The sequence below is a fragment of the Colius striatus genome, chromosome 1 (genome assembly GCF_028858725.1).
Source record: "Colius striatus isolate bColStr4 chromosome 1, bColStr4.1.hap1, whole genome shotgun sequence".
Lineage (NCBI taxonomy): Eukaryota > Metazoa > Chordata > Aves > Coliiformes > Coliidae > Colius > Colius striatus.
Window position 1 is genome coordinate 57434046 of NC_084759.1, and position 24465 is coordinate 57458510.

The 24465-nt window shown below is 38.0% G+C and overlaps 1 protein-coding gene across 1 annotated transcript in view; it reads right to left on the minus strand.

Moving 5' to 3' along the window:
- Window positions 1-385: 385 nt before the first annotated feature.
- Window positions 386-24465, minus strand: part of EFNB2 (ephrin B2) — a 46267-nt gene continuing 22187 nt past the window's right edge. Inside the window, exons 2-5 of the mRNA XM_061996439.1 lie at window positions 23417-23700; window positions 6681-6773; window positions 5807-5920; window positions 386-4185 (exon numbers count right to left, since the gene is read on the minus strand). Coding sequence (XP_061852423.1) covers window positions 3803-4185; window positions 5807-5920; window positions 6681-6773; window positions 23417-23700 — 874 coding nt within the window. The 3' untranslated portion in view covers window positions 386-3802. The remainder of the gene's footprint in view (window positions 4186-5806; window positions 5921-6680; window positions 6774-23416; window positions 23701-24465) is intronic.

Consider the following 24465-nt stretch of genomic DNA (forward strand, 5'->3'; position numbering starts at 1 on the left):
AATCTCACCTCCCAGACTAACCAGGCAACCTGGCTACTGCACCTCACTGAAGCTTACCAATTTTCAAGGGCATAAAACCCCCTCGTGTGGTTCTTTAAAATCTGCTGGTATATATAAGAAAAAGTCTGGGAAAGAAGTAGGTTAACACAAGTCACAGTATTACAAGGAGTTTTCTTTCCTATATACCACTAGCAATCAGGGTAGAGAGGAGGAGGAGACAGAAGAGGCGGAGGGAGGGAGGTTAGATTGGTGGCTTTCTTATTAATTTTCACCTTTTAAAAAAGAGAAAGATCACAAAACAAAAGAAGAAAATACTTAGAAAGCAAGGTTTCCATAGGAAAAAAATATTTTATTTTTTTAAGAACAAATTCAGTTTGAAACAGACGTGGAATGTGATTTTCACCATTTTCATCTTCTGGGAACTAATTGCAATGTGGAACTAAAGCGGATTTCAAACTTATGACCAGCTAGTCTTAAAAGAGAACAAAACAAACAAACAAACAAAATAAAAAAAGAAAGAAGAAATTATTTATAACTCAAGCATAATACTGTGTTACTTACAAACTGGACAAAGAAATTCTTAAATAAATATTCATGGTACACAATTTCAGCACAAATATGCGGCAATTTGGCAACCTTTTATACCATTTTTTTCCTCAATACAGTGCAAAGGGGAATGACACTGCCTTTAAACAAGCTGTAGCTAAATACATTGCAAAATTCAAATTTTATACAAAACATCTTGCTCAGACTTTATAAAAAACCAACATTGCTCTATATACACAATCTGGTTAAGAAAAGCCATTTTTGTCTTGTTTTCATGTGTTTTTTATTAGTTAAAAAGGTGAATAAGGCTACTGTAACACCCCAAATCCATATACAGTAAATCTGAATCTATTTACAGCATCTTCACTTAGACATGATGGTGCAAATTCCAAGTCGGGTGACTAGGGACGATCATACAAGCAAGGCATTTACAGTAACTTTTCAAAGCTGGACCAACGTCAAATAAAGGAACAGTTGGTAGATTGTCATAATTCTGCACCAGACACAAAACAGACGCACAGTACATTATTTTTCTTTTTTTCAATTGGTTGCAGGTTGCTCTTGAGCAATTAATCTGATTTTTTTTTTCACAGTTTGGTACATAACCAGGATGTAGCCAACTGATGAAACATAGATTTGATTTAATAAAAATCAGTATTGGTAAACCCATCTTTTCCCTTCCTCCCCCTCCCCCAAAACAAAATCTTAATGACTTACAAGAGAACCTTGTATGGATGGATTCACAGAAAGGAAGGGTTGTTGAAAAGAATTACATATCTACTGTAGTTAGTCACCATGGTAACCTTCCACAGAACCATGGGTTGGGATTTTTGTTTTGTTTTGTTTTGTTTCTCTCTTTTGGACCAGCATCCCAACATTATTTTCAGGTTCAGGAACCAGAGAGAGTGATGATTTCTACATGAGATTCTTTTTGGTTTTGTTTTTGACTTTTATTTTTTTTTTCCTTGCAGGTGCTCACCAGAGGCCTGAGAACCCCAAAACACTGTTGCTATATTTTCTTTCCAAATCAGAAAGCAAAGTGTTACCATAGTAACGTGACTATGTTAGAAACGTCTATTTGCATAGCACATATAAAAGTAGAGGTGTTTTTTTTTTTTCTTTCCTCCCCAGGGTGGGAGGTTTAGGGGAATAGCCATGCTAAAGAGAAAACTTTAACCTGAACATCCCCCTCCCCGCCAAATCTCAATTGAAATCTACAGAACACATCAGCCTGTAAGGCAAGGGAAAACACAACACAGAAAAGAAATGCCAGCACACCTTGTCATTGTTAAATACGTGATGTAGTAACGTGGACTTCCTGATATTTTTTGGGCCTTGTGTTTCCTAGTTTTCTCTCATGAGATGCTTTGGATTTTTTATTTAAGATGTTCCCATTGTTATTTTTAGATGGCTGATGCTTCTCCCAGAAGCAGTTTCTTTTTTTGTAAAAAAAGTGTGTGTCTATATGTACATGCATATAGATGCGTATATAAACATATATATGTGTGCATATACATACACACACACACACATATATATATGTAAAATGATGACAACTTAAGACTATTTAATTGCCGCAAATGAATTTCACATCTTCTGGTGTAGATTCTGTGCAATCTCAAAATATATATTAGTAAAAAAAGCAAAACAAAACAAAACAAAACAGTAAGAAAGAACAAACAAAAGAAAAACTCTCACTTGATATCCCTTGTGTTCTATACACCTATTATAAATAAGACATATCTTCCTTCTCCATCTCAGTGTCATAATTTACTTTATTCTTACGGACTGCAAGAGGTTTGCCATATGTGCTTTAAACTTTGCAACGGAGCACCAATGAACGGCTGTGTCAGTCACAGTACCCACACGCACTGTGCAGGGACAGCACTATAATAAACCAAAGTGTCAAAAAAGCTCAGTCGGAAAGAAATTCTGTCTTACTTTTAGAGATGAAAAACATTGTTTGGGTTTTTTTCCACAGCTTTAACAGTGATAGAATTACAGCTCATTTGACCCATTGGCTTATTATCATCTTGCTCAGATTCGGCACTCTGCTATTTTTTTAAATGCTTTCCCTGCGTTCAGTATAGTGTGATAGTATAGCAGCTGAGTCTACTTAAAAGTCATCCAAAGCAGACTACTTTTTCTCTACAGCTTCAAAGCTGTATATTTTATTGCCAGTACCAAAACAGCCCTGCCCTAATATATCCTCAGCGGCCTGCTATTGTCTTGTCCTCTCCAAGCTTGTTCACTTACTAACAATACCCCTTTGTTCTACTGTATTGAAGGTACTATTTTTTTTCTGCACACTGGTACTTGATAATCATTAACTCCTTCAAATGCAGCCCTAAATCCACTGCGTGTGTTATTGTGTCTCCTACTTGCCTCTTAAAACTTAGCATACCAAAGTGCTGTGCTACCTAAATTATTATTTTTTTTCTTTTTTTAATTCCCAGCTTCTATTGTTGAGGCAGCAGTACAACTGCAACTGCAGTCAGCCCTTCCCTCCACCACCCAGTCCTGCTCTTGACTTTGTTGACAGCCTAACTTTTTGGCTGGAAGGCTCCTTACTATCAAACACAATTTCTATAAATGCATTACCCATTCGAGTGAGACTGCTGTAGCAGATGGATGGATCACGGATCTCCAAACATTAATGTTCCATTAGTGATTCAGGAGGTGGAGTGAAAGGAAAATCTTATGTGAAGGATGGCAGAGCCCCGAATAACAGAAACAAATGGAACAGTGACGGACTGAAAGCAAGAGAACTTTAAGAAGTCTTACTCAGACACAAAGGTCTGTGTGACAAATCCAGTACACACTGAGAGAGACACACAAAAGTCAGAAGACTGCATTTCAAGCTCGATATATCCTAGAGCACCTTCCCAGGATGCCTAGAGCTATTAATATCCACAGATCACTCCATCTTCCCTTGGCTTTTGTACATGTCTGAACGCCTGCAGCACATGGCTTTGAGGATGATGAATGTAACAAGAGTACAGCAATAAGAATGGGCATCTTCTACACAAAAGTCCTCCAGCTTTTAGTGAATACTTATTCACTGAGATAGGAATTCTACAGACTAGGTAAGCCGTCCAGCTCACGTTGGCTCCTGGAGAAAGAGCTGTCGCCTTCTCCCCGCTGTGCTTGAGTCAATGCTAGCGCACAAGGCGTCATCACAAACCCCAACAGAAAGCATTTGACCAGTGAGTTTCCTCTATGACTCAACTGTACCACAGAGTTGGCTGTGTGTTCCTCAGACCTTGTAATAAATGTTTGCTGGACTCTGAGGAGGCATCTCTTGAACTATGTACACCGGATGTCCATAGTCGCCGCTGACCTTTTCATAGTGGGGGCAAAATACACTGTCTGCAGTCCTTAGAGGAATGATAATGTCACTGGGCTCAGAACCATTGTTGTTGCCACTGCGTTTTGGGGTGGCTAATGTACTAAGTGAGAGAGTTGTCGTGTGTTGCGGGGAATGCTTCCTGTGTCTTCTCCGGTACTTCAACAAAAGAACCACCAAAGTGATGATGATGACGATGAAAATGATGCACCCTGATGCAATCCCTGCAAATAAGGCCACCTCTGAACCCAGTATGCTGGAATGCCCAGCCTTACTGCCATCTGCGCTAGATCCTGGAAAGAACGGAAATACAACAGACAAAAGTTATTGCCATCCTGCAACCCATTTACGCTGCTTAAAAATGTGTAGAGTAAGCAAGATGGGAAGAATTAACTGACAGTTAAACTTTGACAAACCAATTACCCTGTTAGCTAGTTAAATGCAAACAGCCGAAGTCAGCAATCAATATTAAACAAGACTTTGTGTCTGTTGGTCTCACTTTTGTGCTGCTCCCAAGCCACCCTGTTTCATACATCATCATCCATCAGCAGCGAGGAGTGGCACTGACAAGGCAGCCTTTGATGCACAACACATCTTTTAACAGATGCTGGCCAGCCCCGGGGAGCAGAGAGGAGTGGGATTAGGACCACAAGGAGAAAATGACACAGGAAAACAATAACTCTAAGGACAACCGGTACTGTTCAGTGTCACACTGTTTTTCTGTTGGTTTATCTTTTGCATACTGATTTAAGTCAAACTGTCCCTAGTGCCTCTTTAGGTGGACTCGCTTGCATGTGAAACAAAGGAACCTGAGGCAGTGCAGGAGAGGCAGGCAAAAATGGCTTCGGCATACAATTGTTTGCATTAACTTGCACTTACTTAAAAGAAAACAACGCCATGCATGTGGTAGTCAAGAAAAGCTCACGTGCTGAACAGTCTGTTGAATACTCGGTGCCGTCACACTGTCATTTATTTACCGCAAAAAATTAAATGAACGCTCACTTGACACTTTCTCACTTGAAAATTTGAACCAACTTCCCTCTCCTGATGCTTGCTCACAGGTGGAAGAATGTTCCAGGTGCTACATCCACCTAACTGGGATTTTTTCCTACTGGAATCTCCTTAGGAAATGGCTGAAGCCTGCCCAGTCATTGCCATAACAAAGATTCATTAGCCCGGTAACTAATGACTGACCTAGCAAGGAAAACTTGCTGCCATTTTCAGGAACCCCAGAATCAACTGTCAGCAAGTTTTGATTTGCAGCATTCCCAATTCACCAATCTTTCTTCTGGAGACCTTGGGTCCTTAAGAGTTAGGTATTCTCTTGTTCACCCAGTATTTTAAATGCATCCTGAAGATATCTGTCTGGGAACCATATACTCATCTTGTTTAGGTAACTATTTTTTTATAAAAATCAATCTTTTAAATGTAGGGAAAGAACAGCTACTCATACATAGACTTTACATGGTCAGTTAAAAGATCAGGACATTAATTATAGATGTCATGAAATAAACTTTATAAATGGTTCTCGAGAACCACTTGATAATGTATTCTACGGGAAGACAAAGACAGAAAGACTGGTTCATCTGCCAGAGTACTAAATATAAGGGAGCATTTACCATCGTAAAGCTGCTTAGTGAATTGTCCTATCCAAAAACTTTCCTGTAAATGAGTGATATTCTCTCAAGACATAATTAACTTCTACTGCAGAGTGGAAGAAGGGTGACAGCAACTGTTGCCAAAACTTGTAGCTCCCAGACACTATCCACTGGAACATCAGAACTAGATTTTGATTCATATCAGTACAAAAGATTTGTTTTCCCATCACTTTAATGATAAGATAAAATGCGTTTGGCAACAAAGGAGAAGAATCCATCAGAGTCTGATCCCAGGCAGGAGCCCCACCACACCTACCTGAGTGGTCCTTCACAAAGGGGCTGGTGGTGGAACTCTTTCCATTGGTGCCAGCCTCCTGCTCAGGGCGCTTGGTGGGATCCGTGTGCCGGGGCAGCCCCGCTGAATTGGGATCTAGGGGAGAGAAAAGACGACTCATGTAGCTTCAGTGCTTTGTGGTACAGAGCCTTATAAGCCAGCTCTAGATATCTCATGAGACACAAAGGGTTTTGAACAGAAGAACCTTTATGCAAAGGACCGGGAGATACAAGAACATAATTTTCCTTTTAAAGCAAAATGGTTATATTAGTTATTTCAGAGGTTTAAATTGTGAGGCCATCTGCAGAAACTATAGGGACTCCTGTAATTGGCAAGAAAAGCTTTGCAGATGACATTTCAGTTTAACTGAGGAAGTTGATTGACTACTGAACCAACTTCTATTTAGAAGAATAATTCTTTCTTCCCGCACAATAGGTTATCTATATGTGAAAACAGACAATGAACAAAAACCTCTCTGTAATCAGAATTCATAACAAGCAAACTATAGAAATATTAGTTTCCCTCCTTTCATGTATTTTAAATAATTTTGAGCAGCAGAGCTGTGGCTTTTGTTTATAAAATAAAAATAAAAATGACTGAAACACACTACTCCCAGGTGACCTTTTCCTTCAAGGGATATCTCCAATGAACAGATCTTATTACACTAACCCTCCTTCTGTAGAAATCTGTCAGTGGCCGAGGAAGAGAAAATAGGCTTTGCTTTCAGACTATGAGGGAGGAATGACCACACTGGGCTCGGCTGGCTCTCTGCTCTACACTGCAAAAAGAAGCCTCGAAACTAAAAGGACATTGAAACTGATCAAAGTGATTTCATGAAACAGCAGATGGTCTTTACCTTGTCCAACTTTCATGAGGATCTTCATGGTTTTTGTCTGGCACACCCCTCCCTCCTGGTTATCCAGGCCCTCCAAAGACCCATTTGATGTTGCTGATTAAAAATAAAAGAAAAAAAATAAAAGAAATAAAAATAAATAAATAAAAATCAGGAAATCAACAGGCAAAGTGATGTGAACATGAGTGTCTGAAAGCAGAAATCTTTCAATCTATCAGGACCTGTTCTTGTTGCTCTGGCTGACCTATGGAAAGCTGTGAAATGTTGAAAGCCAAAGGAATGAATACACTGGTAAGCCATACAATATATACAAATGGAGGAATGTGTTATCGAGGTTTCAGATTTACCCAGCAACCTTTTTTTTTCTATGCACAATTGACTGACTGGGATGAGAACACAGCACCTTGCCAAAAGGTGATGGGAGTCAGCTGAAAAGGAAGCCCTGGTAGGCTCAGAGGAGTAAAGCACTGAAAATTCACCCTCTTTCCCCTCCCCCTCCCCACAACAATATCTTTATAATCACTATGTTACACCTGCTTCCTCTATTACAAATCTCCTGCTGGAAGAAGTGATCCCATACAAAAGACCCAGGTGAAAGCTGAGATTCTGCACTGATTGGAAAACCATTTAATATTTTTAAGTACAATCTCACTTTTCTCAGCATTGAGGTGCCTCTGTGGGGGCGGGTGGTGCAGGAGAAGGGGAGAGAACATGCTCTGTTCTCACAGAAACCTTTTAGCTCATACAAACAAACGAGTGCTTTCCCCTGCATTTATGTTGTTCTCGCTGTTATCTGAGCACTGGCTGGCTGGAACCGTGCAACCCTGCTGGAAGCTGACACTGCAACACGATTTATCCATGAAGCACAACTCCCCCAGACGATCCAAAATGTTGAGTCACAGTTTAGGGGTGCGCCACTGCTGCCGCCAGAGCCAGCTGCTGCTTGCAAACCCTCAACAGCTGCTGGAAAACTATTTGACAGCTCCTCAGGCCTGGGCTTCCTCCGGCCTGGGCATGGCTGCTGCCACTTCATGCCGCACCAGGCACAGTCTGCGTCACCGTGTGTGCTGGTGCCCTGGCTCCGGTGGCAAAGCAAGAACGTGTGCCGATGGGGTACTTGGGCTTCCCTATTTAGGGAACGCACCAGGAGTTTTTTTTCCCACCCCATTTGTCCTGGAGGTGTAAATTTCACCGTCACTGCTTGCAGCTGTTTATCCAAGGCCCAAAACACAGATGCGGGCGGGTGCATGCACCCACACTTGCATCAGGCCACCAGCTGCAGAAAACAAACAGAAAATGGGAGATAACAGTGCTCGCTGTTGCTTATCGTGGCTATGGTGAACAGCTTAAGCAGCACTTTCCTGACTGCCCCTCTCCTTTCAGCTCAGGATCTAATTCAACCAGGGCTTCACACTGTTCGGACCTTTGTTTTTAATTCCTGCTCCTTCTCTTTTGCCTTCCTTGGGGATTTTCTTTCAAATGCAGCCTATGTATATTTCCTTTTTCCTTCACAATGTCTTCCTAGCCCCACGGCAGTATTTTTCTTGCTCTAATCTTCTCTCTAGCCGTAAAGATATAAACCCCATACTGCTGAACCCTGCTTCCTAGCCTTTGATCTGCTTCTTGTTTTTGTTCCACTTCTGCCTCTTTTGTGACTAACTTGAATTACTGCCACCATACAAACTTCCCAAATTGTGCTTTCTTTTCCTAAAATTCCTCTTTTCTCATACATGGTCCCTCCCAGTTCCTCCTCTTGTTCCCTCCCCGCTGTAAAAACATGACAATGGTTATATGTACAACTACTTTTTTTTCCTACTTGCAAAAAAGACCTTTTTTGAAAATATAGAGGAGAGAATGAGCAGTGTAAGATAAAAGCTGATCTGAAATGTGCCACTGCATTGCGAGGCTCAGAAAATAATGGAGACATATAGTTTTGTTTTCTTTTGTTTTTTTCCAGGGGGGAAAAAAAAATCAATACTAAGAACCACTTCTAGACATAAATCTAATGTGTCTTTGCTGAACGTGTTTTTTATGACCTATTTGCCAAGGTACCAGCACAAGGACAAGGGGAAAAATAAGCAGTAAATAGAAATACCAAAGCTGAGCATGAACGGAAAGTACAACTAATAAACACTGACTTTGTATTGAGGTTTTCATTAAGATTGTTTTTTAATCGAGGCGATGTGGGCTTATAGCTCCTTAAAAGTGTTCTACTTGATTTTAATTGAATAGAGTGCTGCTGCTTCTGAAACATCAGTGCCTTTTTATTCTTTCAAGGCCTATCAATTTAACCCACAGAGCAGATTTCAGTAAGATGCAGGGGATGCAGTCTGACCTCCGTACAGAGTAAGAGAGTAAGATGGCAAAAAGAATGCAAAATTACAGTCTCCAAACGGGAAGGCTCAGACATACAATGAGTCTGGTTGTGTGCCTACGCAAGCGCAATCTGCCTTGCTTGCTTGCTAAAAGAATGCTTTCATAGCTTTGATGTCAGATGAATGAATTTGCAGGAGTATTCACTTTTTCCACAGTTCTTCAAGGGGTTTTCAGAAAGCCTATGTTATAGCTCAGGGTACAGACTGCTACATCCAGAGGAACAGTGAATTTTCAAAGAGGAGCATTTCAGTGACAAAGAAAAGTTTCCATCTCAGCTTCTCCCTGTAATTAAACTGACAATTACCCAAGGCCACTGGAGGAAATTATTTTTCAAAATTCATTAAGACTATCGAAATATAACCTCACATATCCCTCGTGTACCAAGAGGAAAGTGGATAGTTTTAAACACATCATTTCAAGCCTTTAAAAGCTGCATGGAGAAAAAGAAGTAACCTGGGACATCACAGAAAACAGTTTCATACTGCTAATGGCCCTTGACAGCTCAGTGTGCAGAAGTCAAACATGGGAGTGAGTACAAAATATTCCTCAAACACTTGCTGCTATCTTTCTATATTGATCTCCAAATGAAAATTATACCTGCTATCATATAAGCTCCTCCACTGCACTCACACTTCTGGAAAGTGACCCTGAACCTGGAGCTCTTCTCACACTGAAAGGATATTTCACAAAAAGATGACTGTGAGTTTTGTGTATAAACGTAGAAGCACAACGTAAGTTTCTTGTGTCTAAAATGGAAACGCAACTCTCTGGTGCTTTTGTATGACCAAATTTTGGACCTTCCATCCATTTATTTTTATATACATGCATAAAAAGCATAATAGGTTTGGGGGTTTTTTTTGTATTTAGGTCTCCATATGGATACATTTCAGATGCAATTGCTCACACATGAACTACCATACATGGCCCTATGCTAAGAGGACTAGATACTACTTAAATATTACCATTAATAAGCATAATTAATGATTAATATAAAGTTTCTCATTAGTATTACATTTTCTCAGGATTCTACACTTTGTATTAATACAGCAACACACAGGAAACTAAAAGGAAGTACAATGTTGCTAAACAGATAGCAAAATATTTTTAAATCTTTTGATGGATCTGTACCTCTGATTTTCTGAGACGTGTCCTGTTCCACTGGTATCAATTCCAAAACTAATAATTACAGTCAAAAGCACACTAAATTACTCAGTCAACAGTTTATCCACACCTACAAATAAACACATATGATTGCCCTAAAATCTCTATTAAGACTTTCTGACAGAATCATAATAGTTTATAGGCAATGCTTTGTCAGTCAAAAATTATGTTCAATCTTCGTATACAGACAGCATGTGTCTGCATTCCTTGAATACAACAGCAGTTGCCACTTTATAAAGAACATAAGTTTGGGTTTTCAACTTACAGGAAAAAAATAACTTGTTATGAAATCATGGTTAAGTGTCTGCTGATACATACTTACTTTGGAGAAGCCAGCACACATTTTCAGTTTCATAAAACACTGCCTAACATATCCTCTCCTTTACACAAGAGGAAATGAAATTATTCAGACCAAAGGATTTTATAAGAATTTCATTCCAACTCCATCTTGCTTTCCTAGAAACAGATAAACTATTTAAAAAAAACCCAACACACCTCATTGTAAATCAATGTATGATCTTTTAAATTTCTTTGCTTTTAAAACATCGCAAGTTTCGCTCATTATATGAAATGCTTTAGTCAGAAATGCAGAAGCAGGGAATCAGTGAGCTGAACAGAGTCAGCTGACAAGAATAGTTCCTGGCTATGATTCTTATACAGTCCCTGTGGAGAGGAAGTAATATTACATTTTAATATGTCTTCATTTGATTGTTATTACTCTGTCTCCCAGGAGGCTAAGCCACTGCATGGATCTTGGCTGTTTTCAACCTATCAGGTTGGTAACAGTGCTCTAATCAGATGGAGAATTAATCTGCTGGATTTGTGCCTGTATATAGCTTTTCATTCACAAAGAGATTAGAAATGAAGGTACAGTCACAAAACAATTCAACTTCTTTCACTCCTAAAAACATACATTACAAAATGAAAAAATGCCATCACAATTAGATGGCACAATTTAGAAGAAACCACCAGCAGACAAAAATCTCAGCCTCTTAATTCTGCCACAACTATTACCCACACTTTTATGTTTTAGGATTATGAAAAAAAATACCTACTTGCAAATTAAATGCTATATCCTTTTAACCAACACAGTTTTATAACACATTTATTTCTAGAACTTGAATATGAAATGGACTATATTGCTGAAGGGAGAAATTATGACCATTGTACTTAAATTTTCCTATGAAAACTAAATGGACCAGAAACCACAGACTATAGGAATGAGTGACTGATGTCAACTGATGAGTGAGGGCAAAATTGATTTCATCCACCCTAGTGTGCTGGACTAAACAAGCCATTTGGCAATGTATCAAAGACACAACATTGACAAGGCCACCAAGAATTAATTGCTGCTGGTGTGGATCTGTTAACAGAAAAATGAAAATTAATCGTTCCTTTGGGGTAGATCGGGACTATCCAATAGGAATGATTTTCACCATTTTTTCCCCTTAAAGATTGCTTGAATTCAGCATTGGAAAATAGGATTCTGAAAATGAAATAAAAATGAATTCTGAAAATTAAATCAGAGCAAAATTAAATCAAATAACCCTACCTGTCTCCATTTTCCCCTAGCTGTGCTTAGAAATAGAATGGAAAAGTCTAAACAGCAACAAAAATCCATGAAATATTTAGATCCAACAGTAGTAAGAAGTTATTCTTAAAGCAAAGCTGCACTTGATCTCATATTCACTCATAGGATTACTAAGCATATGTAAAGCTTTTGAGGGTTTTTTATTTTATTAACTAATAGAACACTATTTTGGCCAGGCATCATATGTTTGTGCTCTGACTGCTTTCATCTGCTTTTGGTCCTTTTAATGTCTTTCTTAGAAAAGCATCAAATAAATAATTCTTCTTTCCCATAAATTATCTAAATGTATGGGATGGGTTTAAGAACACCAGAAATCACACATTGTGAAACCACAAATCACAGATCACAACGTGGTGGTTGTTTCTAGACCAGCCAGGGATGAAGAACAAGGCAGCTGAGGTAATAGAAAGTGTTTTAATTAAATGATTCCCCACCTCCTCTCCCCAAAACACTTAATAGCAATGCCAGATCTGCATGGGGATCTGAAATAACCAAAAGCCACTCACCAAAGAACAAGAAGCCTGGCAAACACTACCACTGAATGCGCTGAAGAAAGTTTTGAGACAAGATATATATACTAATTTCAATTACAAGTGACTAACAACCCTTGCTTGAAGTGACAAAAAATGAGACTGCCACAGAAACCTTCACTTTCAGAAGAAATTAAGTTCTATTGCAAAATTTAACTATCAGTGGCCCCAAACCTGGACTGGGAGTGCTTAAACTTAAATACATCTTGAATAGTTGAATGAAGTGCTGTTAATATGCTGTCTGTGTTTCTATCTACAGACAAAATCATATCTTAACTTTTCTACTTATCTTGTAGATACAAAGAAAGGATCTTTAATAAAAAAAGATAAAAATCTGCAGAATTTGCTGAGTTAATACAATTTAGGGCACTGAGACAGTTATGAAAAAATGTATAAAAATGGTTTTCCAGTATTTATGTGTCTTTCTAATATGTCTGAGTTTTCATTTGTTCTACTTGCAAAGACAAGATGGCAGCAGAATTTTGAGGAGTTTATCAACCTAAAGGCCATTAAGAAACTCTCATTCTCTCAGTCTTGTTCCACATATTTCTTCAAATTAAGATTTTTTTTTCCTCTTAAACTAAAGCTTGAGTGTTTATAAATAGTCTTGAAGCCAGTCTGTTTTCCTTCAATCCACATGAGGCAAAACTTGTATGTGAAGGACAAGAATTTTCACTTCTTCTTTTCCACTTCACATCCTTATTATTTTTTTAAATTAAGTCTTATGTTGTATGTCTCAAAATTTCTATCTAAACAGAATCCACAAATTTTATTCTGCACAGCAAGTAAGCAGCAATGCCCTCCTCAGTCAAGCTAAAAGTAGAACTAAATGAAATAAAATAAAAAACAGGCCTCTTCTTGTCTGTTTTGCAGTGATACTTTGTGATTCACTTTTCTAAAGGTTGCTCTAAAATGTATCTTGTCCAAATGTGAATGGCATTATTTGTGGTACTCAGATAGGACTCATGATATAGGGCTCTTCACGTAATTCCCCATAAAAATCTCATGTTGTCCAACCGAGAAGGACCATTCAAGTATTAAGAACAAAACAGAGAGTCTTTGTAAAGTTTCCTACATTCAGAATTATTCTATTAATTCCAGGGAGGCATGGCATCCTACAAGAATACAGGTAGTAAAAAAAAGCCATTTACGTCAACAATGTCTTTCCGTAAAGGTAAAAAGAGACAGTGAGCAAGACAGAGTTGGAAAATAATAAAAAAAGTTGTAAGCTCCAAGTGGTTTCTGCTGCCTATTATTTCAAAAACAGCACCACTTCATCTCTGGATTTAGGAATCTCTCAGATGAAATGTACTAAACAGGAAACTATCTGCTGAATTATTATCCATTAGAGAAGGTCACAACACCAACCCACACACAACAAAATCCTACTTGCTTCACTACTGTCAAGTATCCGTTTTCAAAGTTTTCTTGGAATGATTTAGAGATTATGAAAAAAAAAATAAAAGCATCTCAACACTGTATCACTATGAATGACAATTTAAGTCTTTCATTACAGTTAAACATTTCTAAAAGTATTTCAGTTCTATATTTCACATACTCTGAGAAATGTTGTCAGATAATGATCTACTGCACACATGGTTGCTTCTAGTTTACATAAACAAATTATATATTTGTGAGCACTGAAGTAACTGTGGCAGATGTGAGACCACTAATTATGATGTATTCAACATAGATCAGAAAGTATGCATCTAAAACAGATTACTAGCTAGTTAACTCACCAAACACAAACAGGTATTTTATGTAAGTTCATTTCTTCTCCCAGCACACTACTGGCAAGCGTCTCTCATGGATGGGGGGGAAGTACCTCCCCACTACCACAGCAAAATCTGCCTAACAGTTCAGCTGAACAGAACTAATAGAATTAGTTAGCATTCAAATTACAGCAATTGTTGCCAATAACAAGCAGGCTTGCTGGAAACAACATAGAAGCTTTAACATTAAATGAGGACTCATTTTCTGTATTGTACAAACTCAACACTAGTCTTCAAAGATGTTCATCTGCCTTGAAAACTTCTGGTTTCTATCTGTAGCACTTGGATAAGAAAGGGTTATAGTGAAAGTTTGTATTAAATAAATAACAAATCTCTTGCTCATTCCACTGTCACTAATTGCATGCAATGATATTAATGACCCAGTAATTGCTATAAGAGTAGCACTGAAGTGGAAAACATCATTTTGAGGCAGAGTTCATCTCTAGGTGGTAGGACTTCACCAGCGACTGAGTTAATGCCTAGTGACAGTTTAGAATATAATGCTATAGATGAGAAAATATGCCAGTCTCATGGTTATAACAGTTTAGATGGACATGATGTTATTTGCTTTGACCACACAGAGTCCAGGAGTAACCCCAATAAAGTGGCACAGTCAGAGTTTGCCCTAGAGATGAACTTAATTCTTTTCAGGGGAGATGCTCTGTACTATAACAATCTAGAGCAATTTTCCACATGTTTGCTTCAATAAAAGAATACCTTCATCTCCTGCTTTTACATCAAGCACAACAGAAGTGTGCTTTATTGCAAAACACAAAAAGCTATTTACATCATCTAACTATCCTTCAGCAACACAGAGTTTGGCACCTTAGCAATGAGATCAATTACGATACTATTGGATGACTGTGCACTTGGCAGAGACAATCAGAAGTTAAGCACTGTTTTGATTGCAGCATGCAGCATGTTTGTGTTTAGAACTTTAAAGTACACACAGAGTAAAACTTAATGAGTGAACATTGCTGAAATAAAGTAATCAGAATTTCCAAGGTGCTACAGGACTTCTAGTTCAAATACTTGCCAGAAGCTTCTTTAGAAATTACCACATATGTACATCTCGGTTCATTTTAAGAAACTCTGATGGGATAGGCATGCTAATCCTCCGGTGCTTGGAAAAGTCATAACTACACAGGAGAAATTATAGTTTTAATAATTACATTCACACAGTTTTTAATTGCAGAATCACAGAATGGTAGGGGTTGGTTGGAAGGGACCTCTAGAGATCACCTAGTGCAACTGCCCTGCTAAAGCAGGTTCACTTTGATTGAGTCACACAGCAAGGCATCCAGGAGGATTTTGAAAACCTCCAGAAAAGGAGATTCCACAACTGTGCCAGGGCTCCCTCAATCTCAGCCTAACAGCAAAGAAGTTTCTCCTCACGTTCAAGTGGAACTTCCCATGTTCCACCTTAGGCCCGTTACCCCTTGTCCTGACCACAGAAAAAAGACTCATCCTCTCCTCTCAACACCTGCCCTTGAAGTATTTATTTAAGTATTTAAAGTGTTGATAAGATTCCCCCTCTGTTAATATTTCACTAGTGTTTTAGCATTATTAAGTATAACATTATTAAGCTTGGGGAATTTTTTCTTTTGCAACACAAATTATTCAATGTCTTGATTCTGCCACCAAATCTGCTGTGGCAGTCTCTGGATACCAGGTGGAGTTGACTTTCAAGTACAGGCTGTAAAACACCTAGAAAGCAGCTTTGTAGAAGACGATGGAGGTGTTGGTGGACATCAATATGACCCCGAGATAGCAATATGCCCTTGTGGCAAAGGTAGCCAATAGCCTCCTGGGCTGCATGTGGCATAGATCACTGCCAGCAGGTGGAGGAAGGTGATCCTTACCCTCTATACTCAGCGTTAGTGAGGTCACAACTGGCGTGCTTGCTAGGTGCAGTCAAAGGCTCCCCAATACAACACAGGCATGGACTTACAAGAGACAGTCCAGTAAATGCTCATAGACATGATGACAGAATTGGAGGATTCACATAGGAGGAGAGGCTGAGGACTTGGTACTGTTCAGTCTGGAGAAAAGAAGGGTCAGAAGGATCTTATCCTATGTATAAATACTTTGCAAGGGGAGTAAAAAAGGAAGAGTCAGACTCTTCTCAGGGGCGCCCAGTGACAAGACAAATGCACAAACTGAAATACAGGGAATGTCATTTAAATCAGAGAAAAATCTTTTTAAATGTGAAAGTTAGCACTGGACCAGGATGTCCAGACAGGCTGTAGAGTTTCTATCCTTGGAGATACTCAAAACCCAGCTGAACACAATCCTGGGCTGTGGCTGAGCCTGCTTGAGCAAGAGCTTGAGCAGGAGACTAGATGATCTCCAGAGGTGCGTCCAAATTCAAGGATTCTGTGTTTCTGTGATCAGCCACCCTGTTGTGGTCTAATTCATTTATGTGCTAATGTGAAATACTTGAAAACCAAATCCTTCTTGGTTTCCCTAGCAGGGCTTAGATTCAGTTTCCCATTTCTCTCACAGTAAGCACATAAGGACTACTCTGCTGCTTTGGTTTAGTTATTTTTGCTGTCTTCATCTACTGAAAAGAAAACAGCTAAGTCATGCTAACAAACATCTCAACACGCTTCTTAAAACCAGCCTTATCAGCTTAAAATGGACTGTTCTCCAAGAACTGCTGAAACTACCCTAAGCCTAATCCTGTTTTTACTCACAGAAATATTTGCATGATTTCCTTGGAACTGGAAAAAAAAAAAAAAAAAAAAAAAAAAGCAGCTGGAAGACTGCCTATTTTGGCTTAGTTTTACAGTCTGATTTATCAGAAATAAATCCCAAAATACTCTCTTCTTCCAAGGTTTCCAGCATTATTAAGAAAGTTCAAACTGACATTTTCAACTGTTTTTCAATCATTTCAACTCAGTGTTTTAGTTTAAGACAATTCTCAGTCAGAAGTACACCTCCCTCCAATCCAGCTATGTAAAGATTTCAATGAGGCAAACAATTTCAAGTATTTAATATTGATTTCATTAAAACCTTTATAAATGCTTATGCATTTCCCAGTGTTTTATTTTAGGACAAAATATTGTAATATGTAATAGATATAATACAAACAATTGTACAAAATATAGTTGAATCTCATCCCACTTGATGAGATAAACGCTCATCACCCAACTTTGGTACAAAATGGAAGTTAAATGTGTTTCAGTATGCTAATGTGCTTTGAAGTTTCAGTTTAGACAAATACTTTCCTCACAGTATGGCGTGTCTCCCCAGCACACACCCACTTACTCATACCCTGCATATAATGCATAAAATACACACACTCAAACCAAACTTTTTTTGCATGTAGTCCTGTTAGGGCTGTATATGTAAATCTAAGAATATACACAACTTGTAGAAGATCAAGGTTTAAGCTGTCTTTTGAAAGCACTTACAGTGTCTCTTACTATTGGTAAGTATACTCAACATATGAAGACTTCTAAGTGAGAATATTGTACCTTTCTTTGTGAATGTACTGTACTTGTAGTACTTATAAATTGTTTATGAGGAACTAAAAAAAATTAGAAAAATAAATAGTGATGAAAAACACTGAACAGCTTCCTATGAAATTTTAAAACCTGTTAAATTCATAATTATTTCCTGAATAACTCTTTCTTCCAGTCTGAATAATTATTCTTAATTTTCATATGATTCCACACTTATCTGTAATAGGTGGGGGGTGTAGGGAAGGATAAACGTATTTTTTCACAAGATGCCATCAATTAACAAACTGAGCATTCCTATCTTTCATTTCCTTCCCTTAGGAACAGAGAAATAATAACAGATTTCCTTCTGAACTATCTCTGTCTAAATGAAAGGAGATAAACGGTCAGTATTGCCTAGGTAATGGCACCAAATATGAATAAACTCCATCAATCTAAAATAGCCTTATTCTCTTACAAGACTTCTGTGGTCTGGGACAAAATCCCAAAGGACTATGACTCCATTAATCCTGTAGGTCTCAGACTCTGTTAGAAATCTGAAGCTGCACAGACAGTGATTTTTTTCCCTGCAATAATATTATTTGTATGAGCTGTATTTATATTTAATTCAACAAAAGCTAAGTGGTATTGCTGATATATCCCTTAAAACACTCTCAGCAAAGTCAAAGACTGACCTCTGGATATCATTTTACACAAAGAAGAAATCACTTAACTAATTTTACACAAAGAAGCAGGAGGAGAAAAGAAAGAAAAGAAAAGGAAAAAAAAGTGGCATTTGTACAACTGGAATCAGAGTGTCTGTTACCACACTGGCTTTCATTAACACTACCACCACTAAAAAGTAAATAACAGATTCCTGGACCAGAGAGTCTTCAACAAAAGGCACGAGAATGTCTTTGTTGGAAAAGAAATAATTAAAATTCTGATACACTTTTTGTCCCTGTTTGGCTAGTTCAGAATTAACCTTCAAACAATGGAAAACCTACTGTTTCCTTTTGGGTACCTCTCACTAGGTGTCTGGGAGGTTGCAAGAGCCTGCAAACTAAAATCTGCCTCAGAGAGATGTCAGAATGCCCAGTCAGGCAAATTAGTCAACACTTAAATTGTTCGGTCAGAATACTAAAATAACATTTCAATGTAAACCTATTTGGCCATGCAAAGAGATTTATTTTCCCCAGTGGGCTATATTTCAGGGCACAATCTATATTGTCCTTTAATGTGTTCTTCCTCAGACAGTTATTGCCCTTTAATTGTAACAGAATGATAAAGTGAAAACATAAAATGCCTTGTGATTTTTTCAAATCCAGCTAATGTTAAAGTTTCAGAACGACTGTTCAGATTTTAAAAGCCACAGTACTATTAAAGCAGTTATCCAAAATACGGTGCTACTGGCCAGTATAAACCTTTAAGTCAGTCAGGGATCAAATAGATAGATATAAGTGTTGTTTAATTTCTGCCAGAGACCCATTATGTAAGTGGATTACTTGAAAAAAAGTTGACAAAAAAACATTTAAGGAAAGTTGCATATTCCATTTCGCCAAGGTCAAAGTCAATAAGCATCATTAGCTTGACAAGTTTGGCTAATGAGGTTGCAGGCAGAGCAACCATTTTAAGAGGAACCTTTTCGAGGACCATACTGTAGCCTCTTTGAAAGTACCAAGCCATTCTTTTACAAATTTTGAACAATTGAAGACTTATTGCAGGTGACTTATTTTTTAATGCCAGTCCAATAATCTTCATTTTACTTATGCAAAAGAAGGGATGAAGTAAGCAGAGTATGTGCTTGCTTGGCCAAACCATCTGAGGAGTCTGATGTGATGGTAGGTGGAAGCAGTGTTGCTCCCTTCCCTCTGGCACAGCTTCGGGCAGGCTTCCCCAGGGAGCTCCCTCAGTGCAAACCCATGGTACCACAGTGCTCCCTACCTCTTTGACTAAAAGACAAGTTTATTGGGAAGGGTTTTGAATGACTCCTGTTCATTGAAAGTAAACATCTTTGGAATATTACATATGCTAACATGCCTTCTTTCCATAGAAGAAACAATGCGTCTGAGAAAGGTACTGACTGAAGCCAGCTTCACCACAACCCATTCATTCACTTGCAGATCAGTCCCTCAGTATCGAGAGGATAGTCATTGCTCATTCTGAGCAATCCACAACAGCAGAAAATTATGCTTCATTCCCTAACCACACAAAGACATAAAAAGACTTTTAAATGCAAACATCAGAGCTGCAAATCTGCAGGCTCTCCAACTGCTCAACTTTGCCCATCGCATACGTATTTATGTTGTTGGGCAGGATGCATCTTCCTTCATGCATCTTATTAAGGATTTCCTTAGAGACCTGTGATATGTTCACTAAATTATTGCATATTTTAGGATCATCTAACAGTAATACTTCTGATATCTCAAGTACATTTGACCTTCTTCAGTTCTGCTGCAAAGAAATCAGGTAACTGAAGGAAAGTGAATCTATTAATTTCCCAGGAACCAAAAAGTGATGATAGCAAAAAGAGAATAGCAAGGACACTCTGTTACATCATTTATTCACTTTCACAATCACATTCAGTATCATCTTTCCAAGTACTGCTGTTCACAGCATTAACTCTTTGGATCCTGATACTTTTATTGCCAGGAACTTTCTTTTTTTTTTTTTAATTGAAGTACAATTAAATCTGAAAACAGGTATCAGAAACTCATTTACATTTTTACCTTTTAAAAAAATTATGAATTGGGAAATGAGAAAAGTTGTATCTTATATATGCTTAGATGTACAGAAGTATTGAGTCTAAAATATCTCTTTCTGCTATACTTATCATGAATACATCTGGATTATATAAAAGTTATAGCTTGATTAATTCCTGGACAACAATCACATTTCCCTAAAGATACATATGGTTCAGGAAGCTGCTTCATCCTGTGTTATAACTCCTCATCCCAAAGTGACTAATTCCCTAATCTGAATAGAGATTTTACTGTTTAATACAGCTCCACAAACCACATACTATTACCTTAAAAAAACAAACTACATTTTCAAATACTGTCAAGATGATAAAGCTACATGACAATGCACAAAACATTTAAAGGGCTGACAAAAGCCTGCTAGCATAAGCAGCGTGAGATTAGCCTGCAGATGCAGTCATATCAAGCACTGCAAAGATGCTGGGCTCAGATAACTCTTGTGTCAGGTTTGTTTGTTTGCCCCTTAGTCAAGGGAATACAAGATCCTAAAATATTTCAAAATCAAAAGCTGGCACATAAAATGCATCATTGACTTCACTTTGTAGCATTCCCCAACAAATTAAGACAAAACTGAAAACTCCCAGACAAGACAGACAGATGGAAAAAGAGAGAGGGAGGGAGAGGCAGACAAGCAGTTATCAAGAGTTGGTGGGAGACCCAGTTCATTCTCCTTTTGAGCCCAAGCACACCTGTTAAATTACAAGTCTGGGAATACAGATGTACGTGAACAATTTACAGCCTGAATTGTGTTTTAAGATATAATTAAGATAAATTATTAAGAAATATTGTATTACTTATAAAAAATGACAGCAGATGTCCTGACTACAAGGACTTGCATCTGACAAGGCTGTGTCAGGTTATATGAGCTTTTGAACACAAACTGTTAAAGTCCTACCTAGCTTCAGTATCTCTGGAAAATGGTGTCCTACCTGAGCCCTGGTCTAGTTTTCTACCCTTCTTAGTGTTTCTGAGACCATCATCACTGAGTTCATTGTTTTCACCCTGAATGACACACAAGTGAGTTAGCTGTAGCTTCAGGATGGATGGGTTTTCAGGGATGGTTTTTGGGTTTTTCCAACCTATTAAAATGTATGGGTACCCTTGCTTGTAAGTATATTAGTAATACAGTGATAAATTAGCCATTTTTTAAATGCCAGATCGAGTAAGGAAAGTAATATTCTAAGGCACTTCAGTATTACTGCAGGCCAGTGTGATTTTTTGAGGCATTAGGCTGAAGGCAGAGCAAGTTCTTTCAACCAAACTATACTGTAATCTTCCAGGAAATGCAACACCTATTATGTCTATTACTATAATGAAATAATTATACAAAACTAATGAAAATGAGACATATTTAATAATTCTCTGGGTAAATCCATGACATAGGTATGACAGAACTGACAAGATATCAGAAAACTCCATTTGTTCCCATAATTTTCAGGTAATAATTGTAACAGTCCCATTTGTTCCACTACAGCTGGTCTGCTGAGAATGTTTCTAAAAGCAGCACTAAATACTGTACATATTTCACCATAAAGGCAACTATTTGAATGTGGTTATTTTTACACTACAACATTTTCACTGGAGTTACAGACAACTGTTTCTTACATCTATCCTTGCAGCTTTTACCCTGGTAAATTTCACTGGATTTCAGTGGTAAGCTTGCCCAAGTTAAATAATGTGTAAGTGGGATTTGGTTTTTTAATACCTCCCCTGACTAAACAGAGAAAGTGTCTATATCAAGTGACCTTTTTGTCAAACCTTAAAAAAAAAACCAAAAAAACAACAGTGGTTTGTATCTCGCACAACTTTTATTTAGTAATTTCTTCATTTAATATTTAGTGAATTCTTTCTTAGATTTCGTGACATACAACCTGTTTTATACACAGGGTGTACCAGTATGGATATAACTTGGAAGTGAGCATTAATTTATATTAAATGCATTTCCACTTCCATTTGAGAAGTACTGCTCACAGTACATGTAAAATTACCAATATTTTAAACTAAGAACTTAAGAAATATTCAGAGTGGCAGACATTATATGAAATAGTTATCAGCCCTCAAATTTTCAAGGAGGTGACAAAAACAAGACACACCAGTATCTAACTCCCTTGTAACTACAGTAAAGCCAATGCACCGAATTTGTGCATTTCCTACTAACTGATGATCCTTACTCAAGACTTCAAAAGTCCTCATGGGGCTAAACAAGATCCCCAGGCTGTAGTATTACAATGACAAATCCTAAACTAATGTAAATTGCTGTTGTACTGCTGAGGTCTCAGCTTATGCTAACTCCCGATTCACATCATTAACTTTACACATCATCTGTAATTTGAGTTACTAAACACAGTGGTTACCTCCAGACTTGCTTTCAGCCATAAATCCCCAATCAGACTAAAACTCACACAAAGTTTATATTGCTGGACTCAAGTATGTCACACATTCTTTTTTCAAGTCCAGGACCACAAAAAAGGGAGGAAATTCAAGGTCATGCTACTCTAGGTTTTGCCCAAAAACCCTTGTAGCTACTGACTGGACACAGTAGGTATGTACTGCCAGTAGGCATGCTCAGTTAAGAACCCACCAGTTAACCTTGTGAGGAAATTGCCCCCGTCAAAGTTGTCACCAAAGTGGCCAAAAGGTGTTTCCTGCAAGAATCCCTGGACTACTTGGTGCAATGGCCAGCCATCTCACATAGGATACCTCAGCTCAGAATGGCCAGGCCATTCAACTCCTGTTCTCAGAACTCCTGAGGGCAAGGCCAATAGCATGGCACATCGCCAGCACAGCGAGCAGGAAACACACCGTGGTTTAGCTGCACTCAACTTTCAATGTGAGCACGGGACATAATGTTGTACACAAAAGGAGAGAAGCCCTTTACAGGTACAGAAGTACAATCTAATTTGGTTTACATAAACTGAGGTAGGAACAGGTAGAGGTCCCATGGAAGTCAGACATAATATCAAACATATGCTGGCAAGAAAATAGTTTTAGAGAAAAAATATAAAGCCATTCACATTCTTGGTTTGCTTATACAAGACAACATACAAAATAAAAAAAGTTTTAAAAATATAATTTAAAAAAATGAACAACTGAAATTTTTAACTTACATATGACGTAATAATCTTTGTTCTTCTGAAATTCCAGGCCCCAGAGATTAGGACTGAATTCTTGAAACTTGATCGTAAACTTAACATCTTGATCTGGTTTGGCACAGTTGAGTAGAGGTGTATTGTCCTTTTTAATAGCACAGCTATCTGCTTGATCTTTATCAACCATGTAGACCTTATAATATTCATACTGGCCAACAGTTTTAGAGTCCACCTTTGGGCATATAATATCCAGTTTGTCTCCTATCTGTGGATATAGTACCAATCCTTGTCCAGGAAGGAATCTACAATAGAAAAATAAGTAGGAAAACAAAAAAGAGAAGAAAAAAAGAGAAAACATGAGACACTTCACAAAACCTCATCCAGAAAAGTAGCAATTGCAGTGGACAGAAAGGAACAAATACACAGTTTCCAAAACCAAAATGATAGACTGAATAAACTAGATCTTATTAGCATTTTAGGCCTTACACAATTTAATATCAACAAGACGCTTATCTAGATCTGGGAAATTACATATGGATTCAATTTTACAGTCCTTATCCCAGCTTTGAGAACTCTTATATCTCTGACAAGCACTGCTGTTTCTTCCACATTTTGACATTTACAGCAGCTGGTACCATATCTGGTAGGCTACAACCCTGTTTTTCCACTTGGTAACATTTCTTCTATTCTTACATGTATTTTGTTCATTTTGGACCTGAGAGAATAACAAGAGTAATCTTTTAAGCTCCCTGAGCATCGATGTGAGAAAGGAAACAACTTGGAATTCAAGAGTTAACAGCATAATAAGATGCTGATTGATACTACTAGTATAACACAAAGAAACATCAGCCACTCACCAGGATCATGCTTACAGACCTGGAGTAGAGAGATCTACTTGACCCAAGGATCACACATGCTTCTGATAAAACACTTTTCCAAGACCATGTGACCACTACTCTACAATGATTTCTTCTGTATTACACCATTACTATCATTGGTTTAGCTCTTTTTTTTTTTCTTGTTCTACAAGTAAAACACGGGTATCCTTTTGCCTTAGTATAGATGAA